At 42.0% G+C, this 22,367-nt stretch overlaps 1 protein-coding gene across 1 annotated transcript; it reads right to left on the reverse strand.

Moving 5' to 3' along the window:
* Positions 1-9,521: 9,521 nt before the first annotated feature.
* LOC120105464 lies at positions 9,522-10,070 on the reverse strand. The gene is made up of 2 exons (XM_039117954.1): positions 9,914-10,070; positions 9,522-9,733 (listed from the first exon to the last, which is right to left on the reverse strand). The coding sequence occupies exons 1-2, from the start codon at positions 10,068-10,070 to the stop codon at positions 9,522-9,524; spliced, it is 369 nt and encodes a 122-aa protein (XP_038973882.1).
* Positions 10,071-22,367: the final 12,297 nt, after the last annotated feature.

The raw sequence follows: 22,367 nt of genomic DNA on the forward strand, positions 1-22,367 counted from the left end.
AAACCTACAACCTGCTTACAAAAGAACTAGTAGGCGTACATTTAGAAGAGTAGCTATGACCAATTTTTTAGCAATGAAACAAAATTTAATTGAAACACTTTCTACTTTAAATGTAAAAATTTCATTAACTTCTGATATTTGGTCAGCATCTGTAGGTAGTAATTCTTTTATTGCCATTACTGCTCATTATATTGATAATGATTGGCAATTAAATAAACGTATTCTTGCTTTTCGTGCTTTTGATTTTCCACATTCTGGGCAACAAATTTCAAATATAATTTATCAAACTGCATGTTCATATAATATTAATGATAAAATTATGTCTATTACTTTTGATAATGCATCTAATAATAATTCTGCTGTTGTATTATTAAGAGACTCATTGCATCCCATATTAGATGGAAATTTACTGCATATTAGATGTGCATGTCATATCTTAAATCTTTCTGTTCAAGCTGGCATGGGCATGATTCAAGATGTGATTTCAAAAATTAGAAATGCAGTTTCTTTTATTCATGCTTCTAGATCAAGACTTCAAGAATTTAAGAAATTATGCATAAATCATGATAAACGTTTTAAAAAATTTAAACTTGATGTAATTACTCGTTGGAACTCCACATATAGCATGATACATGATGCATACCCATATAAAAATTTATTAAGTGCATATATTAATGATCGTGGATTAGGATTTACATTGACTGAAACTGATTGGAATAAAGGAAAAATTTTGGAAGATTTTTTGCTTAGTTTTTATAATGCTACCAATGTTCTTTCTGGTATTTATTACCCTACTTCATGTTCATTTTTACAACAAGCATATATAATTAGTCAAAAATTTGCAGAACATAGATATGATGATGTTTTAATGCCTATTATTCACCTAATGGAATCTAAATGGAATGAGTATTGGGACAGGATATGTCCTATGCATAACTTAGCTGCTGTATTTGATCCTAGAGTTAAATTAAATGGCGTGCTAATTTTACTTGATGCATACGCTGAAAATATGAATCAAGATGCTGAATCTGCTAAAGATGAGGTAAGACAACTTCTTTATGATATTTATGCTATATATGATGAAAAAATTCGTGGATCTAGAACACAAATACAAACCTCTATTCCTCCTTCTAGTAGTTCTCGTTCGTCATCTATTTTTTCATTCATTGCACAGAGAAGACACACACATGCTTCAAGTTCCTCTTCATCTTCTTCATCTTTAAGTAGTAAACTAGAATTTTATTTACGAAATGATCTTCAGTCTGCATATGATGAAAATCAAATAGAGAATCTAGATGTATTATCTTGGTGGAAGAGTGTTAGAAATCAATATCCTGTTATGTCTGCAATTGCACGCGATATTTTAGCTGTGCCGATGTCCACGGTACATCGGAATCCGCTTTTAGTGCAGGTCGGCGTGTTCTTGACGAAAAGAGAAGTAGGATGACGGGCGAAACGGTGGAGATGCTTCTCTGCTTCAAGGATTGGCTGGATGCTGAGGCAAGACTTCAAGATAAAGGTGGACATAATACAACATCCTCTGATGATGATGATACAAACACTACTGAAGACTGAAGACTGAAGACTGAAGAGTGAATACTGATTCACTGAATCACTGATGATTAGTAAGATTTCTTAATTTTTTATAATTGTACATTTTTATTGTATTCTGGAGGTCAGACCAAGGTCCAAACCTCGGCCCTTTCTTAGTTTCTTATTGTATTCTAGAATCTAGAGGTCAGACCAAGGTCCAAACCTCCCTTCATGTACCATTTTGATTGAAATTAATAAACTGGTAGGGGTCTATGCCAAACCCCCCACCATTAAGGTGGCTTTATATTCATAAATCAAGATTTCTTAGTGTTCATAATTTATTAATGTATTAAAAAAATTTTATCGGACCGAGCCGGGCCCAGGCCCGGACCGTGCCAGGCCCGCGTGCCAGCCCGGCCCAGGCCCTTATGGGCCGTGCCGTGCTGGCACGCGGGCCGTGCCGTGCTTGGCCCGCGTGCCTAGACCGGGCCGTGCCGGCCCAGGCCCGAAGCGGGCCGTGCCTGGCACGGCCCGCTGGCCAGGATTCGCTAGCCCAGCACGGCCCTATCAAAGGGGCCGTGCCAGGCACGGCCCGTCACTGTAGCTGGCGGGCCGTGCCAGGCACGGCCCGCTTCGTGCCGTGCCGTGCCGGGTCGTGGGCGGCCCGGCCCAGTGCCCATCTCTATTCATGTCAATAGAAGCACCCCATGTTGTGGCATGAACAAGAGCACTAATAGCTCTTATTGGAGCATAGCCAGGTTTAGCCATGCTCGCTAATAGTTCCCCTCCTTAGGACTTGTTGGTGGCAGTGTAATACCTAGCCCAGCTAATAAGAAACTGGGTCTAGTCCATTTAATCGGTCCATATATAAGAGTTGGAGTAGAAGATATAAAAAAAAAAAAAGAAAAAAGAAAAAAAGATAGAGCTCAGTTCGGCTTAGAGTATGAGATGGAAAAGAAAAAAAAAAGATAAAACCTTATTCGACTTGGAGTAGGAGAAGACTCCTCCTCCATCTTGATTTGCTACGAAACCTAGCCTCCATTGACTATTTAAAAACCTCTCATCATCTTTCGCCTCATCGCCAACAAGTTTTATCGATCACCATTTCTAAACCACCATTGGTTCCTTTCTTTTTCTCCTCTTGGCATCCAACGGCCTTGGCTCATAATACTGACCGAAAATTTCAGTTGAGCACTAGCTGGAGTCTTACATTCTGCAAAAAAATTTTGAAATTATTTGAACATATAGTTTGGGTTCACTCGCAAGGTAAGTATGTGACCATTTTTCTAGATTTATCAGCAAATTAGAAGACTATTATCTTAATAAATTTGAATCATACTATTCATAATGCATGAATTTGACGGATGGTATTTTATTACAAAATATGCTTAATTTTGGCATATTATAATGATGCATGGTTGGAAATATTGAACTCATTCAATGGATTTTGATATCGCATTATTTTTGTATTTTTATTGAGCAGAGATATGAACTGCATAATTGTTTTGAATTCTCAGCCTGGCTATATTAAGGACTCCGCCAATGAAGGCTAATACTTTGGCACTTGATTTGTCCTAAAAGATTTATGTCGCAAGAAGATACGCGACATACCACAAACAGATATGTGGTCTAAAGGACTTTATCGTAAAATGATGCACAGCATACCGCAAGAAGATATGCGGTATTATGATCCAACCACTAAGAAAATACGGTCATAGCTCATGATTGACGAGATGAACATGATGATTTAAGTGAATTTGGATTTACGAACAAAATTCGATCTTGAAAAAGATTGAATTTGGCATGCTTAATGTTTTAATAATGTTGCATATCTAGATTTGGTTTTGAATTAATAAATTCCAAATGCTTATTTTCTATAAATAATTATTTAAATTATTTTCTAATTAATATGGTTAAGTATTCATTGTTTAATGGGCTATTTAACTCATTATTCCATATCTTACTGTTTTTACATATTCTAAGAACTAAGATGGCACAGGGGTACGATCGAAAGAGTGACTAAAGACAAAATTTGACGTCTTAAAATTTAGATTAGGATTTGACTAGAGTTTGATATAAGATCTTCTGAATATTGTTGGTTCTTTAAGATATTAAAATTTGTTTCTAGTTTATTTAAATTAAAGTTTGAACATTAGTTATTTAAATTTATTGTGCTGTTTGTTTATAATATCATGTTGAGATACCTTAAATGTTTGTGGGGAGAGTTGTCTATGAGTATGCAATGGTTGTCACAACCCCTAGCTCATGATCTCGAGTCGGAGGTGTGACAATTATTTTGGTATCAAAGCAAAAGTGGATGAATTGTAAGTCATAGAATCAGACAGGACATGAGTGTAGGTTGGTAGAAGGAAAATATTCTTCAAGGTTTGAAATTATATGTGGATTATGAATGAAACTAACATATAGAAAGAAAATATGCTTGGACATATTGCAAATAGACCTATTTTTTTATTAAAAATTTGATTTTATTTGAGATGGTAAAATATTCATCTTGGTGGAATCATTAACAATTTTTTTATTAACATCTTTGGACCCAAATAATGGATATTATTTATGTCTATCAAAGACTATGTGGTGTATATAAAATTTTAATTCAAAGTTTGGGTTTATAAATTGATCTAAAGATATCTTTTTGCCATTGTTGTTAAGATTGCTGTTGAAATCTAGTTTTGCATTAAGAATTTGAATTTAGAAGCTTACATGATTATCATGAAAGATTTTTGATAAATGCTAAAGCTCTCAAACTTCAAAAGAGATGATTACGTTGGTTTTACTTATATATATTGACTTGAAAATTTATTTTTACTTGTAGGAGTTTGACTTGGAAACGTCTAGTTGAATTGACAAGAGAATTAAGATTTTATTCATGTTTGAATGATAGTAACTAGCCTATATGATGGTTTTGAATGCGTCAATTGACTCGAGTGCTAATCTAGATGGATGTGCTTGATGCATATTGGGGACGCGATCTAAGAGTTCCTCTTTGACTTGGAATTTAATGTTCATATATTTTTAGCTCATAAACAAAGTAGTATTTTGATTGAAAGTTATTATTGAATCTATAGAATTTTGGTGGTTTGAATCAGAGTGCGTAGCAGAATTGTAGAGATTTTAATTATTTTTTAAAGTCGATTAGAATAATAATTTGATCAAAACTTATTTTTGGAATTAGATGGTTGCTGAGGCAATAGCCTTTAAATTTTGAAGACTTTAGTACGAAAATTTTGAGGACGAATTTTTTTTTAAGGAAGAAGAAGTAATACCTAGCCTGACTAATAAGAAACTAGGCCTAGTCCACTTAATCAATCCAGATGTAAGAGTTAAAGTAGGAGATAGAAGAAAAAAAGATAGAACCCTGTTCGTTATGAAATAGGAGACGTAAAAAAGATAAAGCCTTATTCTACTTGGAGTAGGAGATGGACTTCTCCTCCATCTTTATTTTCTACAAAACCTAGTCTCCGTCGGCTATTTAAAGACTCCCATACCCTCTTTCACTTCACTGCTGACAAGTTTTGTCAATCACAACTACTAAACCACCGTTGGTTTCTTTCTCTTTCTCCTTGTAGCATCCAACGGCTTTGACTCACAATACTCACTGGAGATTTTAATTGAGCGCTCGCTAGAGTCTTAGGTTCCGAGAAAAAATTTTAAAATTATTTGGACATATAGTTTGGGTTCACTAGCAAGATAAGTAATGTGATCCTTTTTCTAGATTTATCAGCAAATTATCAAATTATTATATTAATAAATTTGAATCATACTATTCATGATGCATGAATTTGATGAATGATATTTTATTACTAAATGCTTTATTTTGGAATATTATGATGATGCATGACTAGAAATATTGAACTAATTCATTTGATTTCGATATCGCATGATTTATTATATTTTTGTTGAACTAAGATTTGAACTACATGATTATTTTGAACTCTTAATCTGACTATGTTAAGGATCCCACCAATGAGAGGTAATACATTGGCGCTTGATTTGTCCTAAAAGGTTTATGTAAGGCTGCAAATGGGTCGGGTCGACCCATGACCCGATCCGACCTGTGTAGACCCGGCCCGATCCGAATTTTAGGATCCACAGGTCCGGATCGAATCCTAAAATTAGACCCGAATTATTTCTTAGATCGGATCTAAGTTTATCGATCGGATCCGAACAGATCCGAACGGACTAAAGAGAGAGAGAAAAAGCAAAAGTTTTCAAGGCAGACAGGAAGGAGATATGAATTTCTTAGGAGTTTGTTAGCTTGCTCCCATGGCCTCATTATTCTCTAAGGGATGGAAAATGCGAGCCAATGAGGAGGAAAAGCTTTGTACAAAAAAAAAAAGAAGGTGGAGGAGGAAAAGCCCTAGGGGGAGTAGGGCTCAAGCGTGGAAGGATAGCAACAAACATTGGTTCACAGAATCCAAAGGAGCCTCGGCCCGTTAGGATTTTCTCTCGATCTATTACACTGTTGATACCTCTGGTTTCTCGGTAGCTGGCTCTTTTTTTTCTTCGTTCCGTTTTTTGGTTTTTGTTTCTTTTAACTTTTGAAGGGAGAAAGTGAGGGAACACTGAACTAAATATGGGTCGTGTGCCAGTTTTCTGCAATGGAATTGGATTTTGGAAGGTGGTCTGGGATTTTTTTTGTCCTCCCGAGAGGGGAGCAGGGAGACGCCAAGTTCCGTCCAATCAGTCATATGGATAAAAATAGTGTGATATGAAATTTGGCTTGTAGACCGACTTAGTTCGTAAGTCATGGGTCCCCTGTTCTGACTGGAGGTCCATTGCAAATCTTTCAAGTCATGAGTCACCCAGCACCTCATAATCATAATATGACCAAATTAGATTTGCCCAAATTCTTTCCCAAAAATACAAAGAAAGTGGTAACATCTGGCCCGGACCCGACGAGACCCGATCCGATCTTCAACCGAGTCGAATCTAGATACAAAATTAGGACTCAAACAAAAAAATGGATCAGATCGGAGTCACTCAAGATCCGACCCGATTCGACCCATTTGCACTCCTAGGATTATGTCGCAAGAAGATACACGACATACCATAAGTAAGTATGCAGTCCCGAAGGACTTTGCCGCAAGATGATATGCGATATATTGCAAGAAGATACACGATATTATGACCCTACCATAGAAAAAATATGGTCAAAACTCATGGTTGACGAGATGAACTTGATGATTTGAAAGAATTTGGATTTATGAACGAAATTTGATCTTAAGAAAGATTAAATTTAGCATGCTTAATGTTTTGATAATACTGCATATCTGGATTTAGTTTGAATTAATGAATTCCAAATGCTTATTTTCTGTAAATAATTATTTAAATTATTATCTGATTAATGGTTAAAGTGTTTATTGCTTATTGGGCTATTTAGCTCATTATTCTATATCTTACTATTTTTACAGATTTAAAAACTAAGATGGCACAAGATTATGATCGAGAGAGTGACTAAAATCCGAATTTGATATCTTTAATTGGATCAGAATATGATTAGAGTTTGATATAAGATCTTTTAAATATTGTTGGTTCTATGAGATATTAAAATTTGCTTCTGGTTATTTAAATTTATGCTCAAATATTAATTTTTAAATTTATTCTGCTAATTGCTTATGATATGTTGATGAGATGCCTTGCATACTTGTAAGGAGAGTTTTTTATGAGTATGCGGCAGTTGCTGCGACCTTTGGCTCGCGATCTCGGGTCAAGAGTGTGACAGACATCAATTTGATTAGAGGAGATGGAGGCCGTCATCTCTGTCCTCTATTTAAAACCTAATGAGCCCTCCCTCCTCCTCTATCCCTTATACTATATATGAGAACGGCCGGCTGCAAAAAGAGCCCCTACCCCATCTGTTTCACGACCGAGTCTCCACCTTCATCACCACCCTAAGAAGCAGGCTTCAGGCCCGATCTCTCCCTCTCTCTCTTTCTCCCTCTCAATTTTCCTACCCTCACACCACCTTTGCTTTAAGACAATAGAATGGAGCATGCTCAATCACCCAAATTTCAACATTACTTTTCTTGTGGATTGCCCTTCTTCTAGACCTCCCTAGGCATATTTTCTAAACACCAATCTAAAAAACATGCTAGCTTTGAAAGAAACATTGAATTGATACACAATTAGATAGCTAGTTTGCTTTAAGCATACTTGAAGGTGCCTCATTGACTGCGATTAGATTGCTTTCGAGTCAGTCAACTGCTAAGACTTTTATTACTACATGGTTGTTGGAGAATGACCATTTCTCCTTTGTCTTATGACGTGCAACATGTCTATAGAGAGACTAATAGTACGGCCAATTGGATAGTAATATATATGGGTAATCATACGGGAACTACTATCTAGACTGTTGCGTCCGAAATTTCTTCAGATTTTTTGTATATTTTATTTTTTGATTCACATGGATGTATTTTTACTAGCTTGGTTTAGTAAATTTGGTTTTACCAAAAAAATTGGAAACAGTGAATTTGACGAGCTTTGCATTTCAATTTAGAATTATTTTCTAATGCGGCCTAAATTATCATTAGTTAGGATCTTCTTGGAACTTTGTTTTGATAAAATCTGAACCATCCTTAAACAGTTCCCCAATCAAATTAGATTCCTAGTTACATATAGAAGGAAACAATGAACCTTTTAGAACTAGGACTATGACGGGAAGTCCAATAATAGCTACAAATGCAAGGCTCCTGTCCCTCTCTCCGCTCAAAAGATAGCCCTATGATGAATCCCTATCAATCCTCTCACGACAGTCTGATCGTGAGTAAAGAGAAGAGAGGATCATCTGCATACGTTTTGCTACGATACTGAATTGCATGGAACAAGAAAGACCATGTTGCTAGTATAGGCTTCCTGCTGCAAGATACATTCTCTAATTCCAGTTGACTTTGCGACTACATTCTCTATTTCCAGTTGACTTCACAAAGTTGCTTGATCATCCTTTCATATAAGATTCTTGCCGCATATTCTAGCATTCCAAAAAGAACTCAGGAGACTTCGCTAACTTCCCAACTATGAACATGAATGAGCTCTATATAAACTTAACAGCTCCTCTACCATATCCATGAACTAAACTCTATATAAACATAATATGCCATATCATACAGAATTAAATAGGAGGATAACTCGTTCATATGCATCTTATTTTTATTTTCCGAGCCTCTAGTGAGTTGGCACCTAACATGCCAAACCAACTCGCAGATATTGGATGTACCAATATAGTAATAAAATAGCATCGGTACGGAGCTGGGTACAGAGACAAGCCACAACTCTACGGTGGTAATTTTTCTACAAACGTAATCTACCTTTAACTTCTCTTCTTATTGAGCATTTCCTTTGCGAAGCAAAATTTTAGCTTGTTGAGATTCCTCCATTGAGATCAATGAAAGGGTTCACCACCATATCATCAGCAAGATATATATTTATAATTAAAAGTCAAGAGCCATCCTAAAGAGGGTTAGGTGATCATTAACTAGGAACAGGCACAGTTTATGCAAATGCAATACAAAAAACTGAAACATATTTTATCCTGGATAGCTATACTTATCAAGGATAAAAAATCTTACGAACCTTTTCACTTCCTTTTCCTAAACCCAGTTCAAGAGTGCTACTCCAACTCCAACTGTTGTAGCAAACACTTGTGGTTGCAGTATCCTGCAACCTAAACGGATTCCTTAATCTAATTAACCCTGACCCATTTTGCACTGAGCTCGCCTCCTAGCATGACCAGAGAAGAATGGATTAGCCAAAATTGGATGACAGAGAGTTGGTGTCCTTCAAAATAAAGGGGATAACTTCCTCTGCCTACATAGGCTATCTGTCGAAACTTTTTGAAGAAACAAAAAGCTTTATACAAGACAAGAAAGGAGATGTAATTAACAGCGGCCCTGCCCTATTGTTGTAAGCTCTCATAATTGGGACACAGGTTTTTTTATAGAGGATGGCCATGGTAGCCTAAGCAGTAACAGCTAACAAAAGAAGTCCTGCTTGAGCTGTCGAATCCTCTTCAAGCAAGCCTCTGCCCGTTTTATGGCTGCCTCCACCCTGTCCTCGCACTTCTCATCAACCTCTCCACCCTGCTGTTCCGTGTCTGTTGACGACTTCTGTACCTTCCGCTGCTCCCACCCATCACTCCCCTCCTCTTGCATCTCACCACCCTTCCTCTTCCTGTTGGAGGACACTACAGAAAAAAAAAAAAAAATTAAAGAAAGACATCATGCCGTGCTTAAAGCGACACAACAAGTGCTGTTATTTGAAAGCTCAAAGCACGGCAAAAGCAAAAAGGTAAGCCAGAGTAGAGAAAAGGATGCGGATGGTGAAAGAGAGAAAGAAAAACACACAAGCATGCTTACGTACACACCTTGGGTTGCGGCAGGGGAAGAGGAGGGACAACAGATGGGTTGGGAGATGATAGATTTGAGCTCGAGCTTGAGGTAGTCAAAGCGGTTGGGGTGCTGCCTTTCCAGCAACTGCAGCTCCTCTGCGGCCCTCTCCGTCACCCAGGATTCCATGGCCATGGCGAAGTGGAAGAAACAATATATATATATATATATATATATATATATATATATATATATATATATATATATATATATATATATATATATATATATATATATATATATATATATAGGTGGAGAGAAAAATAACAAAGATAGGGAGAGCAGGGATTTGATGTGGGAAAGAGGAAAGGGGGAGGTTTGTCTGCCTCTTTGTTGGATTTGATTAATTTATTAAAGAGCAAAGAGGTGAAGGACAATATGTAAAAAAAAAAAAAGACAAGACAATGTGGAACTATATCTTTCTTATTGTTATTATTTATTATTTTGCTGGAGGGAAGTGGATGGAGTTGGGTTCCGAGCGCCGAAGAGGAAGCTGCTTGGAATTCGCGCAATTTCGTCGGGCGCAGGCCTCGGTATTTGCTGGGATTTCTTTCTTCCAATTCTTTTTGTTTTTAAATCTCCTTCCCTTGAAGTTTCCGGAGTATTCCCCTGGTCTTCGTTTTCTGCTGAAGCGTTCGCGAGTGAACCCACCCGGATTCCGATTTGGACCAACTTCGACCCAACTTGATTCTAATGAATTATCCAATCTAATTAGATTAATAAAAAATTATTTATATATTTATTAATTTTTAAGTTTTTATGTATAAATCTTTAACTATGTTTGAGTCTTGCACTAACTATAAATTACATATATCTTTTTTATTTTTTTTACTAATCATTTGTTATATGGTTAACTATCAAATATTTTGGGTGTTGCAATTTAATTTTTGAGGCATATAATAAACTTCTCGAAGTATAGGTTTTAGCTTGATCAGTTTTTTTTAATCGAAAAAAATAAATTTAATTTATACCAACCTAGAGAAAATATATTCCTGTAAGTCAAAACAAAATGTGTTAAAAAATAGGAGGAATGTCCTACAATACAATCCACAAAGCTTGATTAATTATTCAAGATATATAATTTGGTCTCGGTAGAAATCTAAATTTATTATATTCAACCTTGGTTCAAAACCTACATAATTTTTATTATATTTTTATTATCCAAATCGAAACCTGGCTTCCTTTTATTATTATTATTATTTTGGATAGGCCAGATATATCCAAAAAAATTTTAAAAAAGTGACAGATAATAAATTTGGTCTCGTAGCAATTTTAAAGTTAGCCATCAAAATACCGTGCAACATACGAGACGACTCAATCAGCTGTATTGTTCACCTCTCGAGATTTCATTCTCTAATGAGCTAGGTTTGGAACAATTGAGACTCTTGTGGCTTGAGACTATTGATACTTTACCCTACAATTGATCCCTGTGAAGTGCATTAATACCCTCGAAGCCATATGGGTGCAGGCATGTTTTGATAACAAGGCCAGCATGAGATATTTTGATCATAAGTTCACATGGGGTGTAGTATCAGCCCGGCCTATACTTTCATGGACATATTTTATGGATGACTACAACTTCATTTGATTAAAGATTTTATTTTTATTAAAGTTATACTAAGTACAACCCACTCTTAGTTTTTCGTGTGATGTAAGAATAAGAAGATTACAGGAATTGGTGCTATTGCTGGAATTTGGACCCAGGGGCGAACAGCGGCTGAGAAGGAGGAGCTCCGGCGTGAGATAGTGGGTGGTGATCCGTTGGCAGACGGCGTTCTCTGGAGGACCTGCAAAAAGCCGGTAGCCGGGATTTCTGGCGCCGGCCCTCCGATGCTTAAGTCAGAGGGGACAAATATGTAGAGGGAGAGAATATATCCCAGAGTTTCAGCGTCCAACCCCCCTCTAAGGGTGAGGAGTTTTTCTTTTATAGAGGGGTACAGGTGTACCTGTGATGTGACGGGGCGAATGGGTTACCGTCATGATTGAGCATTATGAATTAATGCATGATCGTGTGAATTAATGCATGATCGTGTGAATTAATGCATTGCCGTAGCAGATCAGGCCAGAGCCAGTGAGTCGTCGTGGTTGGTCGGACGTAGCTGAGTGGGTTAACTGTTTGCTGTGGAGGGCTTGAGATCCGTGGACAGCGTGCGCATTAATTGTTGAGTGAACCGGAGGTCTGCGGAGGCCATGCGCATTAACTGTTGAGTGAGCCGGAGGTCTGCAGAGGTCATGCGCATTAATTGTAGACAGCGGTAGCAGGGCATGGTCCTCGATCGAGCTGCAGAAGGATGTGACCGCAGTGGGTGGATGGTGAGGCCGGGCTTCCGAGGTCAAGAATGCTAAGGTTGGGTGCCCGGGTCGGACGTCTCGAAGTCGAGCGCCTGGTCGGGGGCCAGGTCGGGAGCTCTAATGTTGGGAGCCCTGAAGTAGGGCGTTAGGTCGGGAGCTCTGATGTTGGGAGCCCTGAAGTCGGGCGCCAGGTTGGGAGCTCTGATGTCGGGAGCCCTGAGGTCGGGCGCCTCCAGGTCGGACGCCTCCAGGTCGGGCGCCTTCAGGTCGGACGCCTTCAGGTCGGGCGCCTCCAGTCACGTGCCGGCGATGCGTCCACGTGTTCTAGGGCGATTCATTTTTCTCCAACACTACCTCCCGACTTTCGAGTTCGAACTGTTTGTGAGCTCGGGCGTGAGAAGTAGTTGCCTTTATTGCATTAGTGGGGGCTAGGGAGCCTTAAATTATTCCGGCATTCCGCGTGCTTTGGGGGATTCTTAATGGGAGGAGATGGGGCGGCGCCTTTTCGCCTTTCGAGGTTGCCTCGCATCGTGGGCTCATGATGGGGCTCCAGGATCCGATGGAATGCTGCCTTGATTCTGTATTCGAAGCGTCAATCCAGATTAAAAATGTCGCTTCAGTCTTTGGGGCTGACACGTGGCACGATCTGGATAGAAGGCGGGATCCGGACCTGAAGGATCTGAGCCGTCCGGAGGTCCTATATAAACCTCAGACCTGGCCCTAAAAGTTCTTATTTGACTGCCGCATTCACTGCTCCCCCTTCTTCCCTCGTCTCTTTTCTTCTTTCACAGTCGCGACCGAGTCTTCCCGGCGGCGCCCTGAGGCGATTTCCGGCGACTCCACAGTAGGTTATTTTTCCACGTTGGCTCGGGGGATCCTTCTTCTTCTTCCTCTTTTTTCCTTCATTTCTTGTCTTCTTCTTCGTCTTTCCTTTTCTAGGATGGGTTGTGGTCCGGGTGAGGTCGGGTCTAGCCTGACTGAGAAGGAGCTGGAGCTGGTCCGTTTTCGATTTTCCTTTCGGCCCGGATTTCGTCTCGAACCGGCGGGGTCGGAGGACCGGGTGACGAGACCTCCTCCAAGTCGGATCGGGGTGTACGTTGAGACACTCTGTGCCAGCCTGCGGTTTCCTCTTCACGAGTTCGTGAACGAGTTGCTGGTGGCGTATCAGCTCGTCCCAGTGCAACTCGCTCCGAATTCGTGGAGGACCATCATCGGGTTTCTATCCCTTTGCCTTGTGCATGGGATACCGACCTCGGTGAACGTCTTCCGCCGGTGCTTGATGTTGAAGTTAAACCCGGCGGACGGGAAGTAGCTCGATCTTGCCTTTCGAGGTGGTAGGCCACTCTTTCGAGGTGCCCCTTCCTCCATCCATAAGTGGAAGGGGGGATTTTTCTTCCTTTCCTCCGAGCTCATGTGGGGATTTGACCCGAGGTGGGGGCATCCCCAGCTGAAGGTCCTTAATAAGCTCCCCTAGCTTTTAGCGGACGAGCAGAGGGTTCTCGACGCTCTGCATGGCCTCGGGGGGGATATCCTTCTGACCGATCTCCTGAGCGGGTAGGCCCTGGTGAACGTCGGCCTGAGCTCGGCGCGCCCCGAGGATAAGAGCAGTCACACTGCTCCTTCTCTATTTTGCTGTCTTTTGTCTTATTCGCTTCTTTCCTTCTTTTTTTGGTGCTGATCTGATACATAGAAATTTTTTCCTCTTTTCAGACATTTCCAACATGGTGACCAGCAATACCGCACTTTTCGCCCGGATGAAGAGGAGGGCGGCCGAGGCTGACGGGGCTCTTCCCGAGCTCAGGAAGAAGGCCAGGTCGGCCTCAAGTTCTGCTCCTGCCGAGGCGAGGGGTTCTGGGGTCGGAACTTCCGGATCCGTCCGAAAAGAGGCCCCAGCTGCCGAGCACGCGAGCTCGAATCCTAGGAGGGTGGCGAACTCGGCGCCCCCAGCCTGCCCCGCCCCCATTTCTCAGTGACCAGGTTAGCCAGTCATCCGTCTGCGGCGCTCGAGCCTCGAACCGAGCAGGGGCCCTGGGGTTCCGAGCTCGGGTAGGCTGAGTTCGTCGGGGGGCGGAGATCGCTCCGAAAGAGGGTCAGGCGACCCAGAGTCCCCAATCTATGAGGGCAGTTCGGCCCTCCGCGATAGTGACGTCGCGCGCGAGGTATTTCGCCGCGGTTGCTCCCAGCCGACCGGGCCGAGTTCGAATCCATCTATCTCGGCGATCTTGTCGATCAAACTTATTGCAATGTTGCTCGGGTAAGTTGCCTCCTTGTTTCGCTTTGATTATTGGCATTTTCTTCATCTTTACTTATCGTTATTTTTCCTGCAGCATCTCCATGAGATCGACACGCTGGTATTCATAGCCTCGGAATGCCAGAATGAGGCTCGGAGGGGCCAAAGGCAGCTGGAGGTGGCCGAGAAGAGGCTTGCCGACTGAGACCGCGCGGAAGGAGGCCGTTGCGCGGATGGAGGCTGCCAAGGCCGAGCGGCGATCGGCAGTCGATCAACTTGAAGAGGAGAGGGCCGCGCATACTTTGGCAAGGTCGGAGTTGCGTGCCTCCGAGGCGCATCTGGTCGAGGCCCGTGCCGAGGCCGCCGGCTACCAGTATGAAGGTCGAGCAGGCTGAGGCCCGAGAGAAGAGGGCACTGGAACATGCCCGGGATGCGATGGAACTCTTCAAGGAATCAGAAGTTCCGTGACCTGATGGAGGAGGAGGCCGTGGACGGATTCCTCCGGGGCTTCGAGAACTTTCGGAGGCAGATGCAGCGGTTCTGCCCCAGCTCAATCTCACAGGCATTCGACCAAGGATGGGGGTCGGCACGGAGAGCGAGCTTGATGTTCCCGCGATCCTCGTGGCTAAGTTGGAGGTTGTCGAGGCCGAAATTGGCGCGGCCGAGCAAGCGGCTCATGAGACTCCCTCTGGGGGAGTTGCCAAGGGCGTTCCCGAGGCCACTGGCGAAGCCCCGCCTGAGGCCGTCGCGGAAGGTTCCGAGCCAATTCCTGCCGAGGACCCCTATGTGATCATCGTGGATGACCCTGAGGTCGGTGCTGATGAAGCCGCGGCCTCTTAGGACTTAGCCTCTTCTTTTTCTTTTGTTCTCCTTTTTGTAAGTGGGGTCGGCCTTCGAATACGGCCGAACCTCAATTTTGTACTTAGCCTTCGGGCTTTTATCAATGAAGAGTTTTCTTTTTCTAAACTTTTGCCTGCTTCTGTTTGCATAGTGGATAAACCTTTTTGGCTGCTTGAGTTGGATTCCTCTTTGGTGATTTCTTCAAGTCTTCAAGCACATCTAAGTCTCTATACTTAGATTCCGGTAGAATTCGCTAAGTTGTTAGGCTCTGCTCTAAGAGGAATCACGTCGAGGCTCTAGGCCTAGACTTTAGAAAAACTCGCCAAGTCCTTGAACTCGGATTCTAAAGAAGTCTTGTTAGGCCTTTAGGCCCATCCTCCGGAAAAAATTTGCCAAGTCCTTGGGCTCGCCTTCCAGAATAAGCTTGTCGAAGCTTTGAGCTCGGGCTCCGAAGAAGTCCCACTAGGCTTTTAGGTTTGTCCTCTAGAAAACTTTGTCAAGTCCCTGGGCTCGGCTTCCAGAATAAGCTTGTCGAAGCTTCGAGCTCGGGCTCCGAAGATAACATAGGCCAAGGTCAGGCTATCGTTGGAGCCTTCATACTTTTTGATCTCGGACCCGGTCGGAGTGCCATCAGGTAAAATTAGAGCTCATGGTGAGTGACTCGGCACTTCCGAGCTCGGCTAGAACATCATCGGATGGAGCTCAAGGTCGTCGTTACAGGCCGTCTCGGCTTGAGTCGACGTTCGGACTTGACCGGGTCCTCGTCCAGAGGAGTCTGGAGCAAGTAAGGGTTGAGCCAAAGATTGGTGGTGAGGAGCTTCTCGCGCTTGGTCGAGAGATCTGCACGGGGTCGGGGGAACCTCGGCTTGTGGTCGATTCAGAAAAGCATCCCGGCCTTGGTCGGGAGGTCTCAAGCTTGGTCGGGGTTTTGTTGACCGTCCTGCAACATAAGCAAGTTAGCGCAAAGACGTAGGTGCTGGGTAGGATATACCTCTCGCACTATCGGAGCCGGGCATCTCAGGTTGAGGTAAGCGATTCCGATTGAGGTCGACTTCCAGTGGCGTTCTTTGGCCTATAGTCCGCTTTGGGTGCGCTTGCACACCAGGGGGTCCGCGTAGGTATTGTCCCGTCGTCGAATGCCTTGGGGGTCCGCGTAGGTACTACTCCGTCGTTGAATACCTCGGGGTCCGCGTAGGTACTATCCCGTCGTCGTCGTCGTGCACTATGGGGGTCCGCGTAGGTACTACCCCATTGTTGGATGCCTGGGGGCCCGCGTAGGTGTTAGCATCCCACATATGCCATGAAAATTCGAAAATAATTTCAGATTGCAGCGGAAAAACTATGCGGGATCCGTTCATCGCATGAACATATTTTAAAACCATTCGTTTGTAGATAGATTAGAATTAAATTATTTTAAACCATTTTAAAATCATTAAGAAGATCAGATCTTCACCTTGTGCGGGTAGATGATCTCCGCAAATCTGATTCACGTGGATTTGTAGAAGGTTCAATGGAAGCCGCACACGCGTCCGGCCTCTACGGGTATCCACACGAGGTAATGAGTCGATCGAAACCTTTGGATCTTCCCGGAGTGCTAGCTCTCTTGCAGAGATGGCTTTAGATGGCTGAGGTCCTCTCCTTTGAATCAACTTTTGATTGGCTTCAGAGGAGGAAGAAGAAGGAAATGCCAAGGAAGAAGAAACAAAGGCTCTTCGCAGCCTTTTCTTTTTGTCCTACGCTGGACCCAAGGAAGAGGAAGAAGAAGGCCACCCTACCCTTTCTTTTTCTCCCTTTTCTCTTACGGCTGGAAGGAGGAATGAGGGGAGGAGGGTTGCTGCTGTGAACACCCAGAAAATTATGAGAGGAGGGGCCAAAAAACACCTCTTCCTTTTAATTTCCCATGAGATAAGGATGAGCTCCTATTTTTTAGGAGCTCACCCTTATCTTTTTTTATTCGGTAGCAAGGAGGGGCTTACGCCCCTCCTTTTCCTTCCACGCATTTCCCAAGGGGAGGGGCGTGGGCCCTTCCCTCATAACCCCTTTAATTAACCACTTAATCAAATTAAATGGTAAAATGGTTTGGGTCTAATGCATGGGTCTAATCCTAGTCAAAATAGGATTTATATGCACCTATTTCAATTTCCTCCAAATCCTAATCAAATTAGGATTTAATTGAACCATGACTCTATTGAACTCTTCAATCCTAATCCAATTAGGAGTCATGAAATTAATTAGATTAAATTTAAAATTAATTAGGACTTAAAATAATCCTAATCTAATTAGGACTTATTAAATTTCAGCCCTAAGATAATTAGGACTTTAGAAATCCTATTCTAAATAGGATTCTAATTTAATTTGAAATCCTAATCCAATTAGGACTCCATGAATCCCACTCCAAGTAGGACTCATGATCAAGTCCAATTAATTAAATTCAATTAATTAAATTAAATTACAATCCGATTGCAATTATTCCTTCTTCTAACCACTAACTCTTAGCGGGTTATCCATTTATCAATCTAATTGATTATTTGTGATTCCTAATCACATTCAACCATCGGATCGATTAATACCTCTAATGTGTGTGACTCCATAGGTTCTATTCTGACTGGTAGTAAGATATATTGTGATCTCAATCACAATATCATTGAAAACTCCTTTAAATGGGTTGAAACAATTCCAACTCAACTCACCAGAGATTATCAACCATCGAGATGATCCCTGTGAGTCTCACCATCCACCAGTGACTCCTAGCAGTATGTAGTGGCTACCTAGCAGAATAGAATGATGAACCTCTAGGTGCAGTTATCGTATGATACAGTCCTTCTATCGTGGATCCCTACAGACCGGAGGTCATGGATAACTCGTCAAACCCCGTCGTCTGTCATATGTCTAGATTATTTGACTTGAGTTCGATAGTGGAAAACTCTTTCTCCACTGTATATTACTGCCCTGGCCAAGGTCTTAGAACTCAGTCTAATAAATCATACAGGATCACTCCTCTTCTATCAAGGTCGATAGATTCCATGTAGGTGCGTACCCTACTCCTACAGTAAACTTACTGCAACCAATCTACACTACAAGGACCCATATGATTAGAGACTATGTGTATGTGCAGTCAAACTACAATAACCTCACTGTGAGTAGCCGAAGCACCGCAGGTCAAAGGACCAGTCATACTACTGGCAACATCAAGCAAGTCACTGACGAGTGGATAGAAATCCAAGTGACTTCTTGTCTGGTCACGCTCAGTACCCTTGTTCTCTAACAAGCACCTGCACTATCACTTTAGTGTCCCCACACTGTGGACTCGAATCTCGTCCATCCATAGAAAAGCGATCTGTGCACTGATCGGATCGATCACCGTCCTCGTGATGATCTATTGATCTGGAGCATTTAGAAATTAATCACCAATAATACATGGCTCAAATTCTCAACTCTTGAGAATATGTATCATCATCTTATTAATTTCTTGGACGATTCATAGACACATAAACAATCTGAATGAAAAGATGCCTATTTATTATTCAATAATAATAAAGTCAAGTACAAATTTATGTCCCAGAATTAATAATGTGTCAGCCAGATTGGCTTCTAGGGCATACATCTAACAATCTCCCACTTGCACTAAAGCCAATCAGCCATATATCTAAGTCCCATCTTCTCAAGGTAGGCTTCAGTCTTCTGCTGACTTAGCTGCTTAGTGAGCGGGTCTGCCACGTTGTCCGTGGAGTCTACTCTCTGCACCTCGACATATTTCTTCTCGAGGTAGTCGCGTATAAGGTGAAAGCGCCGCTCTATGTACTTGGACTTCTGATGAGACCTTGGCTCCTTAGCAAGAGCTATGGCGCCATTATTATCGCAGTAGAGTATGATGGCATCTGATGGCATTACATCTAGCTCTGCAATGAATTTCTTAAACCAGAAGGCTTCCTTTGCAGCTTCAGAGGCGGCGATATACTCAGCTTCCATGGTAGAATCAGCAATGATCGGTTGTTTGGAACTCTTCCAATTTACCGTACTACCATTGCACAAGAACATATATCCAGATGTAGACTTTCTATCAATCAATATCAGTTATAAAGTCTGAATCTGTGTATCCTTCTACCTTTAACTCCGATGCTCCTCCAAAGACCAAGAACAAATCTTTAGTTCTTCTTAAGTACTTAAGAATGTTCTTCACAGCTGTCCAGTGCTCTTCGCCTGGATTCAACTGATATCTGTTAGTGACACTCACAGCAAGGGCTATATCAGGTCGTGTACACAGCATGACATACATGAGGCTCCCTATTGCAGAAGCATAAGGAATCCTGCTCATGCGTTGAATCTCTTCAGATGTGTTGGGGCACATCTTTTTGGAGAGATGAATCCCATACCTAAGGGGTAATAGACCCCTCTTGGAGTTTTCCATACTGAACCTCTTCAGTAACTCCTATGTACATCTCTGTGATAGGCCAAGCAGTCCTCTTAGATCTATCTCTATAAGACCTTAATCCCCAAATGTAGGATGGCTTTCCCAAGGTCTTCATGGAGAAATCTTTTGACAACAGACCTTGACCGAGTTAGCATGGGAACATCATTCCCAATCAAGAGGATGTCATCCACGTACAGTACGAGGAACACGACAGCACTCCACTACCCTTCTGTAAACACACAGTTCCTCTTCGTTCTTGATGAAATCAAACGATTTGATTGCATCATTGAAACGAGTATTTTCCAGCCTCCGAGATGCTTGCTTTAGTCCATAGATGGACCTTTGCAGCTTGCAGACCTTGTGACTCCATCACTGGAAGTGAAACCTAAAGGCTGCTCCATATAGATATCTTCATCAAGATATCCATTCAGAAAGCAGTTTTCACATCCATCTGCCATATTTCATAATCATGAACGCTGCAATGGCAAGCAACGTTTCGAATGAATTTTAGCATGGCTACAGGTGAAAAAGTCTCCTGATAGTCCAATGCCTTCGCGCTGACTATACCCTTTCGCCACTAGCCTGCCTTTTAGGTCTCTACCTTTCCATCCGAACCTATCTCCTTTTGTAGATCCATTTGCATTCCAATAGGTACTATACCTTCTAGTGGAATCTACTAAGGTCCAGACTTGGTTGGAATACATGGATTCTATCTCTGACTTCATGGCTTCCAGCCATTTTTCGGAATCGATAATCAGATATCGCCTCGTCGTAGGTATTGGATCCTGTACATGTTCCCTAATCTCCCATAGAGGAACATTTCCTCGGTGTCCTCTACTAGTATACCTAAGTATCTATCGGAAGGATGGGAGACCCTACTAGATCTAACGAGGTAGAGGAGGTACTACGTATACTGGCTCTTGTAGAATAGGTTCTATAGGAATCCATGACTCGTTGCTTTTCAGATACTTCTCTCTTCAGCCTCAAATTTTCCTCCCACTGTCTCTATCAAGGATAAACTGTTTTTCCAAGAAGACGGCATGTCGGCTCACAAACACATTGTGATCCTCTGAGACATAAAAATTGTATCCTAATGACTCTTTAGGATATCCAATGAAACGAGCACTTATGGTCCTAGACTCTAACTTGTCCGCCTGTAGTCGCTTGACGTGGGCCGGACATCCCCAAATCTTGAGATGACCAAGACTCGGCTTCTTACCATGCCATATCTCATACGGTGTGGTAGGAACGGATTTAGAGGGAACTCTATTCAATAAATAAATTGCGGATAATAAGACATCTCCCCAAAGAAACATAGGTAGATCAGTGAAGCTCATCATGGATCGAACCATATCCAATAGAGTCTGAGTCCTCCTTTCTGACACCCCGTTGAGTTGAGGTGTACCCGGAGGCGTCCATTGTGAGACTATGCCATTTTTCTTGAGATAATCCCGGAATTCCCCACTAAGGTATTCTCCTCCTCGATCTGATCGAAGAACTTAAGGGTTTTTCCAATCTGTATTTCTACTTCATTTCTGAACTCTTTGAACTTTTCAAAAGACTCAGATTGTATCTCATAAGATACACATACCCATATCGTGAATAATCATCGTAAAGGTAATGAAGTACGAATAACGACCCCTGGCTGACACATCAAATGGGCCACACACATCAGTGTGTACTAGGGTAAGTATTTCAGTGGTCCTCTCCCCATGTCCTACAAAAGGTAATCTAGCCATTTTTTCTTGAAGACAGAATTCACAAAATGGATATGACTCAGAAGTCAATGGGCCGAGAAGCCCATCTTTCTCCATTTTGCTCATTCTTCCTCTCCAATATGGCCAAGCTGAGGTGCCACAAATACTTCTGGTTTATCTCATCTCTGGATCTTCTAGATCTTATGGCATTCACCACTTGCTCAGACATATCACAGACACATCAATATGCAAGTGATAGAGACTGTCAATATGAAACCACGTGCAACTAATTTATTTCTGAAATAAATAGAACAGCAGTCTTTATCAAATGTCATAACATGACCATCCTGTGCTAAAATGAAACATAAATCAAATTTCTGCTAGCAGCAGGGACATAATAACAGTCTCTAAGTAATAAACTAAATCCAGACGGTAATCGCAGAGGATAGGTGCCCACAGCTACAACAGCAACTTTTGCCCCGTTGCCAACCGAAGGGTCACTGCACCTTCCCCAGCTTCCTACTTTCCTTTAGACCCTGCATAGTAGTGCACAGATGAGCACTAGAACCAGAATCTATAACCCAACTAGAAGTAGAAGAAACCGTAAGGTTAGTTTCAATTACGAGCAAGTCTAACATACCTTCAGAAGGTGTGTCCTTTTTGTTCTTCAGGCTCTCGATGTATGAAGGGCAGTTCCTTTTCCAGTGGCCGTTGACGTTGCAGTGGAAACATTTTCCTTTTCATCAGCCTTTTTCTTATGAACTTCCTTCTTAGGCTTTTTTGTCTTTCTTATGCTTCTTTGCAGGCTTCTTATTCTTCCAAGTAGACTTTCTCTTGGAATTAGAAGTCAGCTCAGCAGCCAAAACAGAGCCCCTTGAACTTTTCAAGGCCCCTTCAGCAGTTACCAACATGTTCAACAACTCGGTCTTCGTGCAATCAATTTTATTCATATGGTAGTTTAC

This window comes from Phoenix dactylifera, unplaced genomic scaffold (genome assembly GCF_009389715.1).
Source record: "Phoenix dactylifera cultivar Barhee BC4 unplaced genomic scaffold, palm_55x_up_171113_PBpolish2nd_filt_p 000292F, whole genome shotgun sequence".
Classification (NCBI taxonomy): domain Eukaryota; kingdom Viridiplantae; phylum Streptophyta; class Magnoliopsida; order Arecales; family Arecaceae; genus Phoenix; species Phoenix dactylifera.